Source organism: Plectropomus leopardus, chromosome 17 (genome assembly GCF_008729295.1).
Source record: "Plectropomus leopardus isolate mb chromosome 17, YSFRI_Pleo_2.0, whole genome shotgun sequence".
In the NCBI taxonomy this organism is placed as follows: domain Eukaryota; kingdom Metazoa; phylum Chordata; class Actinopteri; order Perciformes; family Serranidae; genus Plectropomus; species Plectropomus leopardus.
The window spans coordinates 18,012,275-18,029,270 of record NC_056479.1 but is presented as its reverse complement, the minus strand read 5'-3'; the positions used below and the strand labels follow the sequence as shown (position 1 = coordinate 18,029,270).

The following is a 16,996-nucleotide window of genomic DNA, read 5'->3' as shown; positions in this document are numbered from 1 at the left end:
AAGTTTCCTTAAAGGAGTCAGTTCCAGGTGATGATAGGATCATGTTGGAAGATGTTTTCCAGTCCTCCTCTTCAGTCTCCTTGTTGGTGGCCATTATGGGCCTGCTGGTCCTCCACCTTTTTTACTCCTGCTTCAGCTCCCATGAAAAGAGGAGGGAGCCTCCAGGACCTAAACCTCTTCCCCTACTTGGTAACTTGCTTCAGCTGGATCTCAAGAGACTCGACTGCTCCCTTGTTGATGTGAGAAAAACAATGTGGCTCTTTTCATTGCTTTGAAAAAAAAAAAAACAAGAAGCATCTTGAACTTCGGTTGGTCTGAAAGGGTTTGCTTTATGTCCTCCTACCTGTCTAACCTTTTCTGTTGTTGCTGGAAATTCCCCATCTTCTATTTCATTGCACTCACGGTGTTCCTCAAGGGTTAATCTTTGGTCCATTTTTGTTGTCCATGTATGCCCAGTCATATGCCCTGTTACAATTCCCTAATCATAGCACCCTAACCCAGCATACCTTTCTGATATAAATTGCTGGACCATCTCTTGTCAGTCCAAGCAAAAGAAAGCTCTAGTCAGACCTTTCACCATTTCTAGGTTTGCTAAATCTACCACTGTTTTTACATCTCTCATTTTATTTTGGAGAAAAGCTTTTATATATATATATATATATATATATATATATATATATATAGTATATGATATATATATATAACTATATATATAGTATACTATATATATATAGTTTATATATATATAGTGAATTGTATGTATCTATCTAGTTATCTATTTATTAAGAAATCTATTTATTTATATTATTCATGTTTTTTTTATATATTTTCTCTTTTTTTTAATCTATTTGTAACGTACGGGCGAAGTGCTATATAAATAAATACATATTCAGTGAATTCCAGTGAATAACATTTCCTTTATAGAACTTAGAGTTTAAGTTTTACCATCCTCCATCTCTTTAGCTGTCCAAAAAATATGGACCAGTGTTCACAGTCTACTTGGGACAGAAGAAGGTGGTGGTCCTGGCAGGATATAGGACAGTCAAACAGGCTCTGGTTGACCATGCTAAGGAGTTTGGAGACCGAGAGATCACTCCCATATTCTATGATTTCAACAAAGGACACGGTAAACATTTTTTAAATTCGTTTCTTTGTTTTACTGACTTGTTTTGGTTCTCTTCTAAATTAATCAACCAGATTTGTTTCCAGGCTTACTATTTTCCAATGGTGACTCCTGGAAAGAAATGCGACGTTTTGCACTATCCACACTGAGAGATTTTGGGGTGGGCAGAAAGATTGGTGAAGGGAAAATCATTGAGGAATGTCACTACCTGATTGAAGAATTTGAACAACATGAAGGTAACATTATCCTCTTCAAAGCACTGCACTGGTTTATACAGCACTCCCTAGCATTAGTTGTACTACTTATGCTCTAACTCTTTCTCTCTCAGGTAAAGCTTTTAAAAACACCCAGACAATTAATTATGCAGCCTCAAACGTTATGACAGCCATCATGTTTGGAAAGAGGTTTGAGTACAAGGACCCTGCCTTCAAGGATGTTGTTGACAGAGATCACGAGGCTATCCGTCTGACTGGATCGCCATCCATTCAGGTACATTCAGACTGAGTAACTTTCACTCATTACAAGGACATTTTAAAGTGCTGTGCATAAAACAGATTTGTTTGACTTAAGGCTAAAGAGAAAAATAATATTGCTTTTTTTGTCCTTTAAGTACTTGGTAAAACTGCATTTTGTAGATTCTTCTTTACTCTTAACCTAATCAGTAATTCCCTAAGAAATTTCCTGGAAATAACAATCAAATTTGACACCAACTAAAGGGAATATAGAAAGACAGTCAATTTTTTGTTAATTGTTTATTGGGAACTTGGGAACTACAGCAAGACAAATGTAACATTTTTTGCAAGTAAATCAGCAGCAAATTTAAATGATAAACAACTGAATTTAAAAAGCAAACGTAAACATTGATTGAACGGGCTGGAGCTTAGGATCTGTGACTGTTATTTATGTTATATTTATGTTATATCCTACAACCATGCATTGTTTGTATTGTGCTCCATCATAGATCTACAACATGTTTCCTTGGCTGGGCCCTTGTCTTAAAAACTGGAGGAATTTGATGAAGGCTAATGAGGCCTACACAAAGGACATAAAAACCTTAATTGCAGAGCTGAAAGAGACTCTGAAACCTGACATGTGCAGATGCTTTGTTGATGTATTCCTGACCCGTAAGATAAAACTAGAGGTGGGTTGTCTGACTCCAGTGAACGTTCTTCGAGGCTGATATTACTGATGAATAACTTTGTTGTGTATAATCCTTCTTTTCTGTATGTTACAGGAGTCTGAAATCAGAGATTCACACTATCATGATGACAATCTTCTCTTCAGTGTGATGAATCTGCTTACAGCTGGGACAGATACTACAGGAAGTACACTTCAGTGGTGCCTCCTTTACATGGCTAAGTACCCTCATTTTCAAGGTGCAAAAACATACCCACATGCTCATCTCTGGTGATACTAATTTTACAGTGTGTATATGAAATTGGGATTCACTTTTCAAATTAATCTCAAATTTATTTGAGTCCAGATCAGGTCCAGGAGGAGCTGGACAGGGTGGTCGGGAGCCGTCAGGTTCAAATAGAGGACAGGAAGAACCTGCCGTACACTGATGCAGTCATCCATGAGTCACAAAGACTGGCCAACATTGGCCCATTGTCCATTCCTCACAAAACCAGCCAAGATGTCACCTTCCAGGACTACTTTATCAAAGAGGTCAGTCATCCACACACATTTGATTTTTGGGCATTTTCTTCCAAGATTTTAAACAATATAACTTGCTCTTTTCTTTTGCCTGCAGGGGACTACTGTGATTCCTCTCCTTACCTCTGTCCTGTATGATGAGAGTGAATGGGAGACGCCATACACTTTCAACCCTTCACACTTCCTGAATAAGGAGGGTAAATTTACCAGACGAGATGCATTCATGGCCTTTTCTGCAGGTACAACAGCTTTGTATGGATATATTACAATATTATTACTATAACAAGACTTGGGTCGAAATTACAGGTCACATTTGATGTGTGTCTGTGTGTGCGTGTGCGAAACCTGGGGCATGGGGGTGAACCCGTCACCCCCACACCTGGCTCACCCCCACGTCCTGGCGTGGCATTATGAGGGGGTGTTTTTGACACTGTTGAAGCCTTTATTTTAGGAAATATTTACAGGAAAAATCAAGAGTTAAAAATAATAAATAGCAACTGAAAAATAAAATCAGTTTTTAAAACTTTGTTTAATTCATTTTTCTGCATTTGGTGAATGAAAACATTTAAGGGCTGTCAAATACATCCCTGAGGACTTCAGTTTGTGCTATGGGACAAACACTGCCAGAATAACGTTTGGAGCTAAAAACTAAGTTTACTGTGGAGACACATGAATCAGCTCATCCTCCTGTGTCCGTAAAATAAATATGTTTGGTTAAATCTATCACTGCTTCTCACGCATCGGTTATTAAGTGCCAGAACAGTTCATGCAGGCCAAACAGCCATTTTGAAATGTGAAGATCAAAAATGCGACATTATAACTGTCATAAAGCCCTTATCGAACCTTACCTTACCTTACCTTACCTTACCTTATCGAACCTTACCTTACCTTACCTTATCTAACCTTACCTTACCTTACGTTACCTTACCTTACCTTACCTTACCTTACCTTACCTTACCTTACCTTACCTTACCTTACCTATGGGAGTGTAGGTTGTAAACTGAAGTGTGGTACAGCGCATTAATGGAGCATTGTTCTTTTGGGCAGCAGAAAGTGAATGCGTAGTATTTTTCTGCTATTTAAAAGGCAGATAGCAAGATGCGCCCACATATGCAGATTCACAGCCTGTGTATGCTTTGTTTGTTGGGGATGTGCTGATGGGTTTCCAGGTGTGTGAAATCACTCATCATTAATGAGGAAAAAAATCCTTTCCCCTTGATTTTGACCATAGCAGAGAGAGAGAGCAGAGCAGAGCTGTTAAGCAGCTGAATGCTTCTATTTTGCAGCAGACTTCTTATTAAGAGAGACGCTGTTCACATTCACAGACAAACTTATTTAGCATACTGGTAAAATGGGAAGGGTGCTTGTGTTTTTCAGTTGAACTTTATTTAAAACTCTCGAGTTTCTCATAAATTCTTAAATGAATGGTTTCAACGGTTTCGGAAACACTCCCTCCCTTCACATGACATAAAGTCCATGTATACAAAAAGTTCACCAGCCTCATCAATGGGAATGTAAGCCTCACCTCTTCGTGCCACATCTCGCACACGCAAAGTGCCTGTGAATGGTACACACATGCATGTGCACATTTTTGCTGAAAGTAAATAACTACTGATGTGATGTTGATTTGCTATAACTCTTTGTTCACACAGGTCGCCGGGTGTGTCTTGGAGAAAGTCTGGCTAAGATGGAGCTGTTCCTCTTCTTCACCTCCCTCCTTCAGCGCTTTCGTTTCACCCCTCCACCTGGAGTCACAGAAGATGAACTGGATCTCACACCAGTTTTGAGCTTCATCCTAAACCCTTTACCTCATGAGCTGTGTGCCATCAGTCGCAAATAAGCAAAAGAGCTGGAGGAGAAGCCAATCACAGCACAGCAAGGCGGGGCTAGCCAAAACATTTTTAGGAAAAAATGTGCCATGATAACTGCCTTAACTCACCCCCCACATCAGAGCAGGTCGCAGATGTTCCACACCTCAAGATCAGCAACTTATCTAGAATGGTAATGTGATGAATGAATGCTGTCATACACAGATAAAGACATTGGCATGTTTTGTATATATATAATTCCTACAGTTTAACAAGTTTAACCTTTTGAAATCTAAGCAAATTGGTTTGATTGCTTTCAAAAAAACACAGGGAAAGGTTGCCCATTAGCTCACCTGGTAAAGCAGGCACCCTGTATGCAGAGACTTTTTTTCCTTGCCGCTGTGAAGAAATTGGATTTTGGATCAATATATACTTTTTTAAAATACTGACATTAGCATTTATATAATAACCCATTTAAAATTGTGAGGAAGGCACTTTTTATGTATGCCTTCTGCTACTCCCGTCAAGGGAGGTCTTGCACAGGCTGCATTATTGACTTCCAGTATACTTATTATATCATCTGCTCTTGGCTTATGTTATTGTTTCAATTTATTCATGTCCTTTGTAATTTTGTTGGGCATGCTTTAGTTGATATTTTGGGGGGGGTTTTTGTATTTTTCCAGACCATATTTTGGGGATTCTGTGACTTGAAAATTGACGTACTAAGTTAACATTTATAGGCAAATCAATAACTCTGGTGTCGGGGAAAAGTAGAGATGGAGCAGGGTGTCAGCAGCTGCACCCTAGGGACCAGACAAGTGCAAAGAAGTTTCACTGTTGTCACGGCACCAAGTGTTGCCAGGTCCAGACTAGGATATCTTTACACAGACTTTATGTATAATACTACACATTACTTAGATATTTTTTCTCTGTCACACACATGGTTGCTTTATAATTGACTTTGTTTAACTGACATAATTATTCAGACACTTTGCTATGACTTTTGAAATTCAGCCCAGATGCCTTCCATTTCTCCTGCTCAACTTTGAGATGCTTCCACACCTTGACTGGAGTCCACCTGTGGCAAATTCAACTGATTGGCCATAATTAAGAAAGGTACACACTTGTTTATACAAGTTCTCCCAGCTGACAAAACATTGACCAATGATTACCTTATTTCACCCAAAGTTTTGTCTTGCTTACAAACCTTTGGACTGGGTGTTGCGATGGATTTAACAGTTGCTCATTAACCAAAAGACTTACAGTAATAAGTGACTATTGTAGAAACATGGTGGTGCAGCATGGCAATCACTGTGGACAAGGACCTGCAGGTAGACATCAATGGCTTATTTTAAGGTAATAAACACAAAAAGATTCTTGTTTTACATTAATTATACACCAAAGAAAATTGTTCGATTGTATTTTTGCTGAATCCATTTTCAAAATTGTTCTTAGCTACTTTCCCCACATATTCATGTTTGTGAAGCTTTGTGTTTTGTCTCCTGAGGACAAAGCAGTAAAATGATGTTTCCAAGCTTTTACATTATGCTGCATCCCTATATGACTCAAAAGCCTTTGCATATCCTTGTTTTTCTCACTCCACTCCTGCCTATATTTTACAGGAGTGGATGGATTGATACCAAAATAGTGATAAAGATACTGGGATTGATTTGTAAAAAAGGATGAGTTTCTCTTTTCTATGTTGTACCCATTTGTATCAAGAGTAAAAATGTTTGTGTGGACATCTGTCATTATTAGACACTGCTCTCCCCTGCATGAAAGTACATACATTGCTTTTACTAATGATTATCAGTATCTACATTGATATCAATGATTCTGTCCCAGTAGTCTGGGTCCCAGTCCCAGGCAGGATACAGGACAGTTAAACAGGCTCTGGTCAACCATGCTGAGGAGTTTGGAGACCGAGGGGTCACTATCATATTCCATGATTTCAACAAAGGACACAGTAAGAATTTATTTTGAGATTTTTTTAAGTAACTTGCTTTGTCCTTGTCTAAAGAAGCCAACTGCCCCTTTTTTCTCCAGGCATATTATTGTCCAATGGTGACACCTGGAAAGAAATTAGACGTTTTGCACGATCCACACTTAGAGATTTTAGGATGGGCAAAAGGATTAGTGAAGGGAAAATCATTGAGGAATGTTACTACCTGATTGAAGAATTTGAACAGCATGAAGGTAACATTATCTTCTTCGAAGCACTGCACAGATTTATTCAGCACTCCCCAGAATATGTCAGCTTTAACACACAAAATTTTGAAGTCAGTACTTTAGCACATTCAGCCAAAACTAATTACAGCCCCTGATTACACAATCACCTTAAACTGACTATAACTGACCAAAGTTTATTTAGCTGACCAGACAACATTTTAACCAGTAAGCACAGATTTTTAGAAAGATTTGAAGATCGAAAAAAAAGATATTTGTTTACTGTATGTGTGTCAGCCCTTATGTTTCTTTAAATAATATCATATAATGATAATGATATCTATATATACTTATGTTATCTAACTCTTTCCTCTTGGGTAAAGCCTTCAACAATGCCAAGGCAATTAATTATGCTTCATCAAATATTATATCAGCTATCATGTTTGGAAAGAGGTTTGAGTAGATCCTGTCTTCCAAGCTATGGTGGAGCAAGATCATGAGTCTATCCGTCTGGCTGGATCCGCATCCATTCAGGTACCAAAGTGACACGATACCCTAAGACCATGTTGATGTTATTTCTTCAAATTTGTACCAGCTAAACACTGCCAACGCTTTACTGCATACAAAATGTAGATACATATGCTTAAAATTCATACCAATTTGTAAAGTTGTCTTTGAGCAAGTATTTGGAGTTTGTGAACCCATAAAAAAATATTTTTCTAATTTAAATTATCAAAAACTGGATGTCAAACCAAACAAAAAATACACTGCAAACAGCTGGAGCTCCTTGGGTTTATGTTACAACAGATGTGTATCATATCTTAAAATATAAACATTTGATTGTCTGTTTTGTATTGCATTACAGATCTACAATGTAATTCCTTGGTTTGGCTCTTATCTTAAAACTTAGAGGGATTTGATGAAGAATATGGAGGATAACAGGGGGGAACTTAAAAGCATTGTAGCAGAGCTGGAGGAGACTCTGAACGCTGAGATGTTCAGATGCTTTGTTGATGCATTTCTGACTTGTAAGATAAATCTGGAGGTGAGTTGTCTCCTTTCTTAGGGTGATATTAGTGATCAATCAGTTGTAGCAAATAATCCCTCTTCTCTGTATGTTAAAGGCATCTGAAATCAAAGAATCACACAATCATGATGAAAACCTGGTCTACAGTGTGATGAATCTGTTTGCAGCTGGGACAGATGCTATAGGAAATACACTTCGGTTATTATTATTATTATTATTATTACTACTACTATTTATTTGTATTTATTAGTATTATTAATAATAACAAAACCCAAACTGTCTGGATTTTTTTCCTATTTATTATTAACTTCCACAAATGTCTCTCTCACTGTTTTCTAATTTCTTGCGATTTGTAGGACATCTCTTGCCAAGTTTCTCAGTGCTTTTAGCCTTCCTTAAAAAGAAGTTAAATCAATTTGTCTAGGTTCCAGAGGATTAAATGCATCTGAGAGCAGCACGAGAATTCTGTCATTAGAGGTTTCAGAGGATTAAATACATCTCAATTTTATTTGAGTCCAGACCAGGTCCAGGGGGAGCTGGACAGGGTGGTTGGAAGCCATCTGGTTTGAGTAGAGGGCAGGAAGAACCTGCTGTACACTGATGCAATCATCCACGAGTCACAAAGACTGGCCAACATTGGCCTGTTGTCCATTCCTCACAAAACGTCACCTTCCAGGACTACTTTATCAAAGAGGTCAGTCACGCACACACATTTGATTTTGTTAGGCATTTTCTTCTCTTTGGTTCCAAGTTTTTAAACAATGCACCTTGCTCTCTTCTTTTGCCTGCAGTTGACTTCTGTGTTTCCTCTCCTTACCTCTGTCCTGTATGATGAGAGTGAATGGGAGACACCACACACTTTCAACCCTTCACACTTCCTGTATAAAGAGGACAAAATGCATTTATGGCCTTTTCTGCAGGTAAAACAACTTTGAATTGATATATTAAAATTTAAAAGATGTGATCCAGGCTAATTTGCTGTAACTCCTTGTACACACAGGTTGCCGGGTGTGTCTCGGAGAGAGTCTGGCCAGAATGGAGCTTTTCCTCTTCTTCACCTCCCTCCCTCAGCGCTTTCGTTTCATTCCTCCACCTGGGATTACAGAGGATGAACTGAATCTAACACCAGTTGTGGATTTCACCCTTACCCCTTTACTTCATGAGCTGTGTGCTGTCAGTGGTTGATGAGGAAGAGAATTTGAACTTGATTATTGTTTAGTGTATTTATGGTTTTTATTTAATGGCAGGAGTGGGAACTGCTATGCCACATGGGTCACTCAGTCACCTATGACGTGGGAGGGGATGTTGTGTGAGAATTCTGTGTGGACATTCCACCGATTATCAGCATTTAACTAGAAACTAAAGAAGTGCTGATGGTATCAGGCAGCAGAAATTAAAAAAATGAATGTCATTAAAATGTTACAAAAGTGTGACTTTAAAGGTAAGATGAGAAATACGAGGAAGAAAAGACAAAATGGGAAAAAATAGATATCAAGTACAAACAGCTGTTATGCACAAAGTAAATTGTAGAGTTACTTATATGAAATGTAAAGAAAGCCTAGAAATTATCTTACAGTACAATTACCCATTACTTTGTTTTACATTTGTGTTGCTTTGGAAATGTTCTGTCTTACATTGAAACAAGTGTGTATGTTGGCTAATAATATATCCAAATAGAATGGATAGAATTTTAGTCAAGCTCCTCTTGCTCTAATGAAGTCCAGTAAGGTTGCAGTGAAAGACTTTTTCTACCAGGGGTCAGTGTTAGCCTAGAAAAGAGCCCTCAGAAAAGCTATAATTTCAATAGCTTGCTCTTTTATGAATATACAATACAATATGACATAATATACTTTATTGTCTCCTATAAAGAAATTTGTTTAGTACTCAGATGCTGCACTCATGCCTTCACAGTTGTGAAACAACCAGCACTAACTACCAAATCATGCCAATAAATTGCACATAGTCCGAATAGCAAACACAAACTCTTGGACATTCATTGCACATAACAGTGTTGCACACACCCTGCTGCAAAAAACATCAACCAATGCACAATCCCTGCAGCCTTAAGCAGCACGGTTTAAAAGTTTGATAGAGGATGCTTGAGTTTGCAGTTGGGAACTCGTCTGCCACAGGGCAAGAGCTCATATTCTGCGTGGATGATATGTGATAGATCATCTATTATCCTCTGAGCCTATCTGAGAACAGATAAACTTTGACATAAAATCAGTTTGTGTGTGTCTTGGACATCTTGTCACAACATTTACAGTTGTTTAAAAAAAAACCGTTGTGAATCTCTCTCAGCATCATTATCAGTGACCTAATGCTTTTAATACACATATTTTAAGGTTGCTGTTTGTTCGTGTTGTGCAGTTGTGCAGGGTGTTTTTTTCCATTGCTTTTTTTCTTAGTGAGGATTTTTAACAAAACAATCTACAGCACAAAATGTAATATATTTATTTGGTCATGCTGAAACAGTTAAGGGGAGAGAGGTAATTACATGGTGTCGCCAACAAGGAAGAGAGTAAGTAAATATGTGGCACATGTGTGTGCGCTCTCAGTGAAGCTACGTCAAACATGGAGCCTATCCAAATGTCATCCCCTTCTCCCTCCTTCTGTGCATATGTGCCACTCCATCATCTAGAATTTCAGAGAATGAACTGGATCTAATCAGCTGCACTGTGCTTTAGTCTAAAGCTAATAAAATATAAATACTGTCTCTGGTCTTGTTAAAAGCATGGATTTCATGGAAAATCTTTTGCTGCAGTCCACCAGTTCATCCATTCTACTGGGCACTGCTCTGATCCTATTTGTCATGTACACATTTTTCTCCAACTCTGATAATCGAGGAAAGAATCCTCCAGGACCCAGGCCTCTGCCTTTGTTGGGCAATTTGTTGGAGCTGGATTTAAAGACACCCAGCAGTACCCTCTACAAGGTATGTAAATGATATGGGAAGATACATTTGTTATATTAGGTAGATATAAGTGTGCAATCAATTATTATCTTTAGATAATATTTGATTCCACTATATTATATTGTTATATATTAAGATTATTTAGAATTCCATCTTTTCCTGACAATGTTGCATTACATGGGAGAATACTGATGTTTTTTCCAAGTTGCATTTTTCAACTTGATTTCTAGTCCAGAAAAGACACAGTAACCCTTATTACTGAAAGCAACACAAACTTGTTTAATCCAACTTGTTATAGGTATTATTGTGCACTTGACACTAAACAAGATGCTGTATTTAAATCTGATTTAATTTGTTTTCTGGTGCCCAGCTTTATTTCACCAGTAGCTCATGATTCCTTGAATTCTTATTGGTTTTTCCAGTTTCTCAGAGATTTCTGCCCCTTCTGTTGACAGTTTAATTGAGCCATTGTACAGTGTTTTGTTATTCCTGACAAAAACAGATTTTTTAACACTTAAAAAAACCCATCTTCTTTTAAAGAGAAGTTTCTACAACCTACAATCATAAAAGACCATTCAAAAAAACAGCATAGTTCTCACAACCATCTAACTGTGCCATATCAAGCTTTTGTACAGTTGGTTTTGTGTGTTGGTTATTACACTGTTTCCTGATTAACTGTGGTTTGCTAGATTTTGGAAAAGAACACATAATTTTTCTTTTGCTATGGTGCAATCCATGTTGTTGAAAAGTGAAATAATTATCCCCATTCTGATGCTACCCTGATAGTGTGTGCACAGGTGAATACATCTGTTAATGCAGTTAATAAAGAGTCCAGGTTGGGTAAATTATGGCAGTAAAACTTTAAATAGTGTCATAATAGCTTGGCTTTTTTTGCAAAGTTGTAATGATCACAACATTGTCTGCTTTGTGTTCCATAGCTTTCCAAGAAATATGGATCAGTGTTCATATTTTATTTTGGGCCCCAGAAAACTGTAGTCCTTTCAGGATACAAGACAGTGAAGGAGGCACTGGTCAACCATGCTGAGGAGTTTGGAGGCAGATACGTTGATCCCATAGTCCATGACTTATGTGATGCATGTTGTAAGTGTAAAGCAGAGACAGCCACTCAAAGTATTAGTTTATTAAGATGACAAACAGTCAGTTGATTCAGTGATGTTAAACTGAATCAGTCAATCAGTCTACAGCCTCGATAACTGCCATGTTGGGCAATGCACAAAGCACATGCAAACGCAATAAAAACACATTAAAAATCAACTGATTCACACAGGGAATTGTTATGGTACTATAAGTATATATAATGTGCCAGAATGCATAAAACATTATCAAAATAGAACTTGTTTATCAAAAAAAGTGCTAGTGGAGGATCCCCCGATAGAGATCCTAGCTAAGCCCCTCTTGTCCTTAAATCCTAGAAATGAGCTAAAATCCTAGAAATGTCCTGAAATCCTAAAAAATCAAGACCCTCATTACCACAGAGATAAGGGATGTTTTGGGATTCATCCTCTGGGGACCTTGAATTTAATGGCGATTCATCCAAGTTGATAGTTGATGAGATATCTCAGTCTGGACTTAAGCAGTGGACTGACATTGTCATCCCTACAACTGTAGTACTTTGAGTTACAACACTAAAATTCCCCAATAGCAAACATATTGTATTGTTTTTTAATTATATTCCTGGAGAATATAATATATCTCTGGAAAACTCTTTCACTGTGCAGTAGAAAAACTCTTGCTATAAAACACTTACTCACTTTTTTTCTGAGAATATTGTAATCACATTACAAGCAGCACAAATTAGATTTTGATACAACATGTTCTCCTGATCTCTCTTTAGACAGAGGACCTTTATTTTCCAATGGAAAATTATGGAAAGAAATGAGGCGTTTTACTCTGACCAACCTGAAAGACTTTGGGATGGGCAGAAAAACAGCAGAGGAGAAAATCATTGAGGAGTGTCACTATCTGATCAAAGTGTTTGAAAAGCATGAAGGTAACTCTTCCCTTCTATTGTATTATTTCTTTGGGAATATATGTTGTTTGTTGTCTTACTCAACTTATTCCCCTTTTTTCTTTAGGTAAACCCTTCAATCCATCCAAGGCAGTAAATTATGCAGTTGCCAATATCATCAGTGCAATGATCTATGGCAGCAGGTCTGAATACAGTGATCCAGAGTTTACACGTATGGTGGACCGGATCAATGACAACCTTAAACTTACAGGCTGTCCTTCAATGCAGGTACCACTATGTGGAAATCAACCATAAGATGTATGTTTTGGTGTGATGCAAAGTACAAACTCTGGGATCCATTAGCATGGATCTGTACCTTTTATTGTGCTGTTTGTGTGATGAATTTGTCATGAGGACTTTAAAGCTGATTATTAGTTGATTATTTTGCTCGGCTTTGCTCTCTGTGCCCATCTCTAGCCTTTGCATACCTCCTAAAGGCCATGTACTCACCTCTCACTCCCAAATACTGCCATTCTCAAACCATCCACTAGTCACCCTTAGACTCTGGTCACCTGACATCCCCACCCACCTCATCACCTGCATCTCATTTCATCGTCTGCCACACTCCAAATATGCCGGTGCACTCCTCTGTCAGATAGTCATAGGCCTAATTCGCATGTACGTGTTTATCTGAAATCCCATTTTTTTCTATACATGTTGGCTTTTTGACCACACGCAAACTGCAGTACAGGTAACTGAAAACTCAACCTTTGTAAAACTTCGTTTGGGCTAAGGATTTTTTGGAACTGTTTTAGTGTTGACATATAAGCTGATTCACAGTGTTTGTTTACAATAACTTGCAGGTACAAAACCCCTGTATGACATACATGCAAAAAATGGTAAATACTGTCTTTATTGGTTAATTTATAGCCACCAAAATAAAACAGCTAAAAAGATCCATGTGAGTGGATCAGTGGTTAAATAAATTCAGTGGTTAAATAAATTTAACTGCCCCACTCCCAAGCAATACATTACTCAGCTTTACTCTTTGGTTCAACTCTTTGAACCCTGGAGTGACATCACTTTTCCTGTACAACTTTTAGATGCCTTTCACTGGTAAAGCTAACCAAGGAAACCCTTTGAACCCTGAGCAAGTTGGTGTGATTATTTTCTAAATTACCTGTGCATGGTGGGACCATCGTTGCAATCATTGCAATGCTGTGTTCTGTCTGCCTGTTACCCACCTGCCATTTGTACTCTGCCATTAACAAAGACTGAATTCATCCTGCTGCCTACAACTGTTTGCACTTTGGTCAAATCCCTCTTCTCCATTTCATCGAAAATGTTCACAGTAAACAATAGAAACAAGCTGACACTGTTTTTTTCTATTCTCATTTTCAGTTGTACAGTGTTTTCCCCAGGTTGTTCAAATGGGTGGGCAAAAGGGTGCTCTTCATGAAGAATGTTGCTGAAAATAGACATCAAATAAAGCAACTGATTGGACATTTACAAGAAACTTTGAATCCTCAGTTGTGCAGAGGATATGTGGACTCATTTTTGAACCAAATGCAGAAGCTGCAGGTATTAAAATCTGGTGTATTATCATGTTTTTTTAAAAAAAATAAAAATAAAAATTCTGTTTCTGTTCAAAGTTTTATGACTGATGATTTTATACTCAACATTAGTTTGTAAATTATCACCATTCCATGTCAATGAAAAAGTAGCAGGGGGAGATTATTGGATGGTAAGAGCTTCTTTCAAATTAAACATATTTAACTTTTTACCTATTTATTAGGATTCTGGGATTACAGACTCATACTACAACATGGAAACCCTTGTGTCATGTATTGGGAACCTCTTATCGGCTGGTACTGACACTACAGGAAATACACTGAGATGGAGTGTGTTGTTCATGACCAAATATCCTCAAATACAAGGTAAGTAATATGCTTGGGTCAAACCCATTGCACTCCTGGTGCAATTCCCAACAGAGGTGCTTCACATAATGGTTCAAGTTGAAATATTAATTTATACTGCAGTAGAAGTTTAAACCAGGTCACGTAAGCTCCTTCATGTCACTATTAGTCTAGAGGTGATATCACATTGCCTGTTAAATCTATTCATATTTGTGAGCTCTTTAATTGATAAATCTTATGAATTCTCATAAAGGTGAAACTAAATAAATACAGAAAGAACAAATAAAAATGGACAACTTACAAATGGAGTACCTGTTGCAGCCTGTCAGCAGCTCATGGTAATTTGAAGTTGCTACATTATGGATAAGTAAGATTTTAGCCATGTGAGAGCCAGGCCACAGACACCAAATTTGTTTTCTGATTGGTCAACAGGAATACAATGAAAAATTTGGCAAAAGCTACATTAAGATCTGGTCGTGAAAGTACAGGGATGAAATATGAGTATATATTAAGAGAAGCTTGTTAATGAGTTTAATAAGGACAGTTTTGTTGAGCTGACAGGCACTGAAAGCAGCATGAAATACTTCTAAAAAATTACTACTATTTCACAGTTGGTCTGAAATTTGTGGCACTGAGGTGCAGGCTGCTGACTTCAGAATAAACAGGTATTCATTATGCAATCTGCAATCTATTTTTTTCAAGTTCTTGAATTCATTTGTTTAAGTTTGTTGGGCATGCTTTAGATTGAGATGTTGTGTATTTTTGTTTTATTATTCCCATATCATTTGTTTTGATGGATTTTGTACCCTGAATCTCCACAGGTAAACCAAGATAAGTAAATCAGTAACTTTTGTCCCGATGTCACTGTGACCTGGCATGACAAAGAATAAATGTTGCTGCATTAAAACAGACTGACATGCTGTTGAACTCAAACAATGGATCACAGATTAAATTCACTCTGCCCCGGTGATAGTCGTGGCCAGAGACATTATGTTTTCAGGTTGTCCTTCCACAATGTTTTCGTGAACTTGACATCGAAGGGAATTTCTTCAAATTTAGCACAAACCTCACTTGAACTCAAGAATGAACTGATTAGATTTTGATGGTCAAAGGCAAAGGTCACTGTGACCTCACAAAACATGTTATTGGCCATAACTCATGAATTCATACACTAATTATGACAACATTTCACACAAATGTCTACCAGGATATCACAATGATGTGCTGAAATTTTTATGCAAAAGGTCAAAGGTCATCTTCACTGTGACATAATAACAGCATAAATCGGGAACAGAAGGTAAGACATTGGGTCAGATACTGAATTGGTGACATTAATCTTAGGTGTCTACGTTGAAACTGTCCTGACTGTATGTGCTTCTGTGCTGCTGCGTTTAAGATGTGTAACGTGTGCGTGGAGACATATAACCTTGCAGTGGTAATTCTGTTTTAGTGACTGTGTCCTCTTTGATTTTGTATTTTCCAGACCAGGTCCAGAAGGAGCTGAGAAGGGTGGTTGGAAGCCGTCAGGTGTTGGCAGAGGACAGGATTAACCTGCCCTACACTAATGCAGTCATCCATGAGACACAGAGAATGGCGAATATCCTTCCCATTGCTCTTCCTCACACAACCAACAAAGATATGACCTTCAAGGGCTACTTTATTCAAAAGGTACAAAATCTTACTGATTAAAACTGGCCTCCCAGTTAAGAAAACTGTTTAAGATGGTAGTTTGTATTGCTCTTTAAAACATTGTTATCATTAATAAAATGTCTTTTTCAGGGGACCGTTGTGTACCCTCTTTTGACATCTGTTCTGTGGGATGAAAGTGAGTGGGAGACCCCACACGTCTTTAATCCTGCCCATTTCTTGAACAAGGATGGGATGTTTGTCAAGCGAGATGCCTTCTTGCCTTTCTCAGCAGGTTAGTGAGCTCAGCTAAGTTAGCTTAGCAAACACTTCTTGTCAGTGCCAACTGAAGATTTCAGATTACTCAACATGTTCTCTCGCAGGTCACAGGGCGTGTCTGGGAGAAGGTCTGGCTAGAATGGAGCTCTTCCTCTTCTTCACCGCCCTTCTCCAGCACTTTTGTTTCATACCTCCGCCTGGAGTCACAAGGGAAGAACTGGATATGACTCCAGATGTGGGCTTCACCAAGAACCCGTCACCTCACGAGCTCTGTGCTATCAGAAGGGTGTAACACTGCTATCTTCCATTGAGAAATTTTACAATAATTTTTCACAAGATCTTAAGTTTAGCATCTGATGTAAATTTCACTTCTTTTTATTAAGCTTCAGCTGTACACATATCCACAAACAATCTGTTAGCTTCTGATAAATTGCCTTGCATACTGAAATGGGAACACGCTTTGGATCTTAACCATCTCTTTATTTTTTGAACCGGTTAGCATAGAATTATGA

General features: G+C 38.0%; 2 protein-coding genes and 1 pseudogene across 2 annotated transcripts; all 3 read left to right on the top strand.

The window, feature by feature from the left end:
• Positions 1 to 41: 41 nt before the first annotated feature.
• On the top strand, positions 42 to 16,966 carry LOC121956555 (cytochrome P450 2K1-like). Its single transcript, XM_042504827.1, has 14 exons — positions 42 to 239; positions 964 to 1,126; positions 1,210 to 1,359; positions 1,452 to 1,612; positions 2,085 to 2,264; positions 10,545 to 10,715; positions 11,633 to 11,792; positions 12,550 to 12,705; positions 12,791 to 12,951; positions 14,065 to 14,244; positions 14,459 to 14,600; positions 16,063 to 16,247; positions 16,359 to 16,500; positions 16,589 to 16,966. The coding sequence occupies exons 1-14, from the start codon at positions 42 to 44 to the stop codon at positions 16,774 to 16,776; spliced, it is 2,337 nt and encodes a 778-aa protein (XP_042360761.1). The 3' UTR covers positions 16,777 to 16,966.
• On the top strand, positions 2,329 to 4,619 carry LOC121956557 (cytochrome P450 2K1-like). The gene is made up of 4 exons (XM_042504829.1): positions 2,329 to 2,499; positions 2,607 to 2,791; positions 2,877 to 3,018; positions 4,432 to 4,619. Exons 1-4 carry the CDS (start codon positions 2,349 to 2,351, stop codon positions 4,617 to 4,619), a joined length of 666 nt encoding a protein of 221 aa, XP_042360763.1. The 5' UTR covers positions 2,329 to 2,348.
• Positions 5,727 to 10,504, top strand: LOC121956558 (annotated as a pseudogene).
• Positions 16,967 to 16,996: the final 30 nt, after the last annotated feature.